This window comes from Xyrauchen texanus, chromosome 4 (genome assembly GCF_025860055.1).
Source record: "Xyrauchen texanus isolate HMW12.3.18 chromosome 4, RBS_HiC_50CHRs, whole genome shotgun sequence".
In the NCBI taxonomy this organism is placed as follows: domain Eukaryota; kingdom Metazoa; phylum Chordata; class Actinopteri; order Cypriniformes; family Catostomidae; genus Xyrauchen; species Xyrauchen texanus.
Genome location: NC_068279.1, coordinates 30648262 through 30656854, shown reverse-complemented (window position 1 = coordinate 30656854; position 8593 = coordinate 30648262). Strand labels below are relative to the sequence as shown.

At 36.6% G+C, this 8593-nt stretch overlaps 1 protein-coding gene across 1 annotated transcript in view; it reads left to right on the top strand.

Annotated features, from left to right (window-relative positions):
- Positions 1-5260, top strand: part of LOC127641212 (ectopic P granules protein 5 homolog) — a 28241-nt gene extending 22981 nt beyond the window's left edge. Inside the window, exon 32 of the mRNA XM_052124039.1 lies at positions 5141-5260. Coding sequence (XP_051979999.1) covers positions 5141-5260 — 120 coding nt within the window. The remainder of the gene's footprint in view (positions 1-5140) is intronic.
- The last annotated feature ends 3333 nt before the right edge of the window (positions 5261-8593 follow it).

Here is an 8593-nt window from a genome sequence, read left to right as displayed (position 1 = left end):
CAATCTGAAATGTGTTTTGACTGAATACAACTGCAGCGTTTACCTACAGCCAATGAGAGAGCAAGAAACGGGCAGGGGAAGTTTCAGAGGTCGGTAAAATTGGACTTCCGGATCAATAACTCGTGAGCGAAACGTTGTTAAAACACAAACGACGCCTCTTTCCAACTGTAGTAAGATAACGAGCAACAAACAAATATTCATCTAAACGAGCCGTCCTCGAGCTGTACCAATAACATTGGTCTCTACATGCAGCCGGCTGTGAGACGAGTCCGCAGGGACCGTCTACAAAGTGCAACACCGAAAAGCGATACTACAAAAATATTCAATAACTTCACTCTTACAAAGTGTATTGTCCCCCAAATCACTTCACACATCAGTGGTGTCCTGTTGGTTATACTGCAATGCTTAGTTAGGGAACAAAGGCTTTTGGGGAATTTTTATTAGATCACAATATATAAGATTATTATAAAATCACTTCAAACATCAATTGTCTCCGGTTGGTTATACTGCAACACTTAGTTTGGAAAAATGTGCTTTTGCATAATTTTGGGTAATTTTTATTAGGAAAAATATTCAATTACTTTAATCTTATACAGGGTAGTGTCACCAAAATCACTTCACACATTACTGGTTTCCTGTGAGGACAATTATGAGACCCGGTTTTCTGAAGTGCTATGACAGATGATTACATTATTCCAATTGTATTTCTGATTATTTCAATTTTATCAGTAAAGAAATTCATGAAGTCATTACTCTTGTGCTGTGATGTAATATCTGGTTCTGTTGAGGCTTTATTCCCAACCAATTTAGCCACAGTACTGAATAAACATCTTGGATTGTTGAGGTTATTTTCTATGAGTTTACTAAAATACTGTATGACCGAAAAGCTTCTAATTTTGAATTTTTCTACTTGCGCTCCATTTTCCGAGCTGCTCTCTTGAGAGCATGAGTGTGATCATTGTACCATGTTGCAGGGCTTTTTTCTTTAATTGTCTTTAATCGAAGTGGGGCGACACTATCAAGAGTGCTAGAGATGACTTTATATTTTCTGTTATTTCATCAAGTGCTTCTTGACATTAGGGTTTACTGAGTGTATGAGATAGATCTGGAAGATTATTAGTGAAGCTATCTTTAGTGGTCAAAAGAATAGTTCTACCTGAACGATAGCGTGGTGATTGAGTAACATTATCTGATCGCAGCATACAAGAGACGAGGTAATGATCCGAGATGTCATCGCTCTGCTGCACAATTTCTATATTATCAACATCAACTCCATATGAAAGAATTAAATCTAGCGTATGATTATGGTGATGAGTTGGTCTTTTTACATTTTGTCTGACTCAAAGAGAGTTGAGAATATCGATAAATGCTAATCCCAATGTGTCATTTTCATTATCTATGTGAATATTGAAGTCACCAACAATTAAAGCTCTATCTACAGTTACTACAAGATCTGATAAACAATTAGCAAATTCACCAAGGAAATCAGAATAAGGCCTGGGTGATCGATATATTGTAGCAAGGGTAAAAGTAGACCTCGTTTTTTTTTATTTATATCTGACTGTCACATTAAGAATTATTAGTTCAAAAGACTTACATTTATATCCTGTCCTCTGTGTAACACCAAAAACTTCACTGTAAATTGTAGCAACACCTCCTCCTCGACCCTTCAGACGAGGCTCATGTTTATAACAATAACCTGGGGGAGTAGATTCATTTAAACTAATATATTCTTCCGGTTTAAGCCAGGTTTCAGTCAAACAGAGCGCATCCAATCTATGATCTGTAATCATTTCATTAACAATTAGTGCTTTGGTAGAAAAAGATCTAATTTTAGTAGTCATACCTTCATATGATGTTGATCTTTAATTTGTTCAATTTTGACCTTAATCAAATTTTTTCTAAATGATTTAGTGAGTTTTGTGTTTGGTAGTTCGGGGAACAGACACAGTCTGTGTGGTGTCTCAAGGCAGCTAGCAGATGTTTGGATTAACCAGTTTGTCTGCTTCCTGACCTGGGCCCCAATTAGTCAAATACTATCAATATTAAGTCTATGAGCCAAATTACTAAAGAGGAGAGTGGCACCTTCCCTGGAGGGATGGAGTCTGTCTCTCTTTAGCAGGTCAGGGCTACCTCAAAAATTCTTCCAATTGTCTATATATCCTATTTTATTCTCCAGACACCACACAGACATCCAGCAATTCAGTATTATAAAGTACTATATTACTATAAACTTCGTCACCAAAATGAGCATGGAGGGGACCAAAGCATATTATAGTGTCTGATATCGTTTTTGCAAGTTCATACACCTCTTTAACATTATCTTTAGTGATCTCTGACTGGCGAAGTCAAACATTGTTTGTGCTGACATGAATAACAATTTTAGAAAATCTATGTTTAGCATTAGCCAGCACTTATAAATTTGATTTGATATCAGATGCTCTGAAATGCATTTAAGAATAGTGGCTGGAGTCTCTATTTCCAAGTTCCTTACAATAGAATCACCAATAAAAAGGGCTCTTTCGACATGATTCTCAGTGGGTGCATCACTGAGTGGTGAGAATCGATAGGAAACCCTGCTGCCGAGACGTCACCCAAACACCCTGCTGTGGGAGCTCTACAGCCGGAACCAAAGTGTGTGTTTTGCTCTCTGTACTACCCGCATCTGAAACAGTATCTAACAGCTTCTCTTTCTCACTGATCTCCACTAGCGTTCGGATGCATGTCTCTAACTCAAACTTCTCCATCAGCCTGACTAATTCCTTACATTGATCACATGAGAGAAGCAGCCTATGTTTGCTCTGTGGTTGAGGTTTGCTGAACAACACACAATTTAATCTGATTGCACTTTATTATAATTATTTTTTTGTTTAATTTTCATTTAGTTAAAATAACTTATTTTGATTGATATCAAGCTGCCTTGTATTAGCCTGAGCAATGAAAATTACACCATAACACCAATTAATTTGCGTTTAAAAAAAAGAATTGAGTTAGGACAGATTTGCTAAATATATGCAATACAATTACAGGGGTGAAATTATGGAATATAGTTGAAAGTGAATACAAAATTTGTAAAACAATTGCTAAATGAAAGAACTAATGTGTTTAATAATTGTGGAATAATGTTCTGAAATGTGCACTGTATTTATGTATGCAAACATTAAATTTATAATCAAAAGTTTCAGTAACTGTTGTTGAAATACATTTTTACTAAGGAGTTGATGTTGTATTAATGCAGTATAGCAACTTTGTTCTTCTTATGATTTGTGTAATATATATTGTTTTACTCATTTATCAAAAACACATCTCCATTACATTCAAGCAGTGGGGTGAGAGTTTATAGTTTGAAGACTTGTATGCCACTATGAGCGAATGTGTTTGTGACCACATATGATTAGTTGAGCCAAAGCAAATGAAAATAATTTCATGCTAAATGTGCACAGATTGTGTATGCATTAGGAAACATGAAAGGCATGAAATAAAACCAGCTTGGGCTGGACAAGGAAAGGATATGCAAACTAATCTACAAGACCAACTATATTGGTAGTGATTTAACACCTACCTACTTGAAATAACCCACAAAAGCAATCCTGTATAAAACAACATATAATATGCCAATTAAATGCATATTAGCTTCTACTCTCCTTGTCCTTAGCATCATAGAGCTCTTTATATGTGCTCACTAAGTTGGCCTGCTGCCAGCCAGCGTTTTTTTTATTTATTTTTCATTTTTTAATTATTATTATTTTATATTACTACCTTTACCAGTGATCATTTTTGAATTCGTCATTCAATAAAATTATTATTAATATTAATAACAATAAAAAAAAAAAAAAAAATCATGAATCTGTTAATCTTGACTGGCAAGGCTACGATTCGACTTTACGCCTCAGACAAACGGTTAAACAGAAAATGCGAGCAGCACCCGATGATGGAGAGAAAACAGCCAGGTGGAGCAGAGAGGGAAAGGACAAAAAAAAAGAAAGCAAGAAGAAGCAGCAAAATGTTGCAAAATTACTGACCTGTTCAGGGCTTCAAGTGCAGGTCAGTTTCATCTGTAAATACTGTACTTTTTTCTTCGTTAACTTAGTATTGAACTGCTAGCAAATGTAAGCGGTAGCGCCCGTCTAACGTTACATTCGTAAAGAAATCAAAACAAATGAGTGCACACAGAAAACTCACAGAAGAAAATTTCATAATTTTAAATTTCATTTCATTTAATGTACTGAGGTAAAAATTTGTAATTGTTGTTTTTTTATTTATAACATATGATTTAGTTTAACATAACACAACTAAGGGAGCTGTTTTGCTGAATATTATCACGATTGAAAATGTTACATTGAATTTATTGTTCAATAAACAAGTAGCGTAGTTAATATTTATTATTAAGTTACTTACATTTTAGACACAAACCATATGAACTGTTTTGGTTTTATTTCACCGACTAAAATAGTTCCAAAGGAAAGCTACAGCAGCGCTGTGTTTTGTTACTGAATGATTCAGCGTTTTGAACGAATCTTTTGTATGAATGACTCACTAATTAAGACGGTCACTAGTGGCGGTTTAGTTTAATGTTTAAGTATTGCATTTTTTTATATTCAAACATTTATTTAAAACATCAATCTCATAACATTATTTACTGCAGTTGTAATTGCAGTGCACATTTTTTTATTTGATGGGCCCTATAGTTTATTATTATTATAACTGAATTTATTGATCAAATGTAAGAATTTGACATGAAAGATGATGCATAAATTTAATAAGATAGTTTATATGTATATAGTTTAAATACACTTATGAGTGAGAAGTAGAGAGGTAGAAACAGCTTTGGACTTCTAGAGTAAATGCTTGTATGTACGTTATGTGCAGACCCATTTGATATTAGGACTGCTTCTAGGTTGGTTGTTTATGTTTTTATGTTATGGTCATACTGTGAAATAAATGTAATTTAGGGGGGAAAAAAACAAGGTTGTCCGTGTTTCTAAATTTTATTTGGGTGCATGGCCTGGATGGGTGTAGGATTTACCAGCCTGAAATTGTGTCCCAGTCCGGCCCTGTATGTGCTCCTTTTGTGAAGCCCAAAGACCACCAGGCAGTCTCCCTCACAGCCAGGTAAGGTGCCCTCTCCCTGCCTGTGCAGTCTGATGGCCTCTGCAACATCAGGGAAAGCACAGGCATACTGCAGGAAGACGTCTTTGTTGAACACGAGGACACCTCTGTCCAGTCTGCCAGCTTCACGCTCCCTTTGATGACTGGCTAGGATCATGAGGGAGTAACCAAGGTCATTATCAAGCATCCACTGGAAGGTTCTCCCCCTGTTCTGGCCAAACTGGATGGCACTTTAACTTGCCACCAGTAGGTTTTCAAGGGGGTCGCCTCCACCACCTTTTTTCAGAATAAATGAGCCATGGTCAATAAAAGCGAATAAGGTGCCAATTGGGGTGGGGTGGAATAGTAGGGTTCAAAACAGTGTTACTATGAATGCAAACTGTAATACAGTGAAAAAGACACTATTAGCATAACATCCATTAATTTACCTGATTAACTTTTACCTTTTGCTGACCCTTTATGCTTCGCAGAGCTAATGTGTGTTTCTAAATCACTTGCACCTTTATTAGCAACTGACACATAAGTGCCAGCTTTACATGTCATACATTCTGCTTCCCACGGATATCGACCTTGACGAAAGCATGGGAATTTTTTGTGCAAATCTTCTGTAAATTTGCACTTTCGTTTGGGCATTGTTTCCACTCAGCTTCTATTTGCTGCTAATGTCAAGCAACTGTTTGATGCCGAACACAAGGCGGGGCTTACAACGAGGTGTTAAAGCAATGCAAATATGCGCGCGCTCACAATTAAGTATTAGACCAGATGCATATCATAATGCAACTAAAGCCGAAACCCAGACATTTTCGCAAATTTAGAAATCCCGGCCGGACACTTTTTTAAGGTGCGAAAAAGAGGACATGTCCGGGAAAAAGAGTTCGTATGGTCACACTATTTTAGCATAAACGGTATGCAGACTTACAAATACATCCAATATAATGGTAGTGCATTTAAATTACTTTTTACAATAATTCTAGGATATGTCGAGGAAATAATAACTTGATATCGAGGAGCTATTTCTGGAACCCGAGTTGAAGGTGTAAATTCTACAATAAGCCAGTGAGTGGCCATGATGCACTCGGTCACGTGCAGAGGCTGCGCTCTAGCGGCGTCCTTGCGTATTTCATGCAGAAATACATGGGATCTGTGGCAGTACAGTAGGGAAAGATTACAGTAAATTAATAATCATAAAGAAATTAATAATTAATCAAAATATGGAGCGCTTCAAGAATTTGCGTGTCATCCGCGCTAAGCTGAAACCCATCTTCGGGTGAATGTTTTGAATTGTTTCAGACGGACCAGCGTCATGATTGGCCGCCGGATGAATTGTTTCACCATGCACCGCCCATTCTGCCCTCGGCTTATTGGACGGTCGACGAAATGTTTCAGGGGCGTCTCTTCCATTGGCCGCGCGTCTCTCCTATTGGCCGAGAGGGCTCCTCGCCTGCCATTGGCGAAATCCTTCACTGTAGATATTTATTTGTAAATGTGTGCATAGTTATTCATTGTAATAGTTATTTATTTGTTAATGTGTGAATAAATTAAGGAAATCCTTCACTGTAGATATTTATTTGTAAATGTGTGAATATTTATTCATTGTAATAGTTATTTATTTGTTAATGTGTGAATAAATTAAGGAAATCCTTCACTGTAGATATTTATTTATAAATGTGTGAATATTTATTCATTGTAATAGTTAATTATTTGTAAATGTGTGAATATTTATTCATTGTAATAGTTATTTATTTGTTTGTAACAATAAAAACTGTACAAATATTTCTTAAGTTTGTATCGTCAGGGTCTCAGGGAGTCATAGACTTGTTTTATATGTCTATTATGGCTTGACTTCAAGATCAGTCCTGCCTTCTTAAAACACTTAAACACAATGTGCACTTTAACATTCTCATTCATAATGTAGTTTGAAAAGGTTTCCAAATGTCTTTAAATAGCCACACATGAATCAGTGTTGTCTACTTTCTATGTCATCTTTAAATTTTTAGTGTTTTTTAATGTAGAAATAAATGGCCCTAAGTGTAATTATAAGGATTTTCTCCTGCATACACACAGTATAAAAGAGCTAGTGGTAAGGTAGAAGCCTATATGACCTATTTGTTCATGTAAGATTTGTACCAGCCATGTTTCAGATTACTCAGTTTCTAGATCAAAAGGTAGAAAAAACACGGAAGAAAAAGTACAGGGTTGATACTTTTAACAGAAAGCGGTGGGACCATGAAGCTCTAATTGATGAACAACTGAGGCAATGAAAACAGTATTTTTTTAATCTACTGTGTTTATAAAGTGAAAAATGCCACAGATCCCATGTATTTATGCATGCAATATGCAAGGCCGCCTCTAGAGCGCAGCCTCTGCACGTAATTGATATATGTATCAGTCCCACCTAGGGATGGGAAACATAAGGAACAACGATTCCGGTTCCTTAACAGTTCCAGCAGCGCCAGCCCAAGCCTTTATGTGGTCCTAAGCAGAATTTGATTTGGGGGAGCCCCTCGGTGCCGCCAATATGATTGAATATTGTCAACGCTTGATTATTTGCACACTATAAATCTAACACACCCCTTATCAATTTTATTAGTTGTAGCTGTGTTGCTTACAACATACCAATGTCTGCCTGGGATGATTTTACCCTTGTACGGTTTTAATTGTAACAGTAGCACACCTATATTTACCCAATCTTGTTGTCCCTCTGTTACCAGTTTTGTGGACTTCATAGAGAACAATTTGCAGCAGAAGCTGCAGACTGCATAATTTCTTTTTGAATAAGTGAGCCAGCTCCACTTAACATTTTTCCCCATTAATCAATTGTCTGTATTTGTAGTGGAAGTTTCGGCCATCAGGTTTTTCAGGGAATGTGAAGTTTTCCTTTATAGGGAGTGGCACTCTGCTTACCAGATCAGTCATTTCTGAGTCAGACAGGATAGATGACAACTCAGCTGGGTCAACTGGAGGAGCTGCTGATCCATGGTGTAGGCTGGAAGTTGCTAAGGGAGTAGATGTGACATTGATACCAATGACCACAGAATAGAAGGACCTATAAGGAAATTACATTAATTATAATTTGAAATATTAATCTCAGGATATTCTACAGTAACTGAGCAAATACAAAGGCTGCTGTGCTATTAACTTGCCACATCCACTGAGGTTGAAACTGACATGGAAGGAACAGTAGGATCAGTGGATGCACTTGCTGGGAAGTGCTCCTTGCTTGCAGAGGATGGACCTGATGAAAGATGATAATAATAATAAAAGCTAGCCAAGTTAGATGTCATATTAGAAGGTAATGCAACTGTCTGTCAAAAACAAAACAAATATTTCAACAGTGCTCCTAAGGAAGTTTCATAAGAGTACATATTTGACAGAACAGAATGTTATTTTCTCAACAGATATTATTATACACAGCAGCAAGACATCTGTACACCTAAAACAACTACTCTTAATCTATAAATGGCTAACTGAGGCATAATGATAT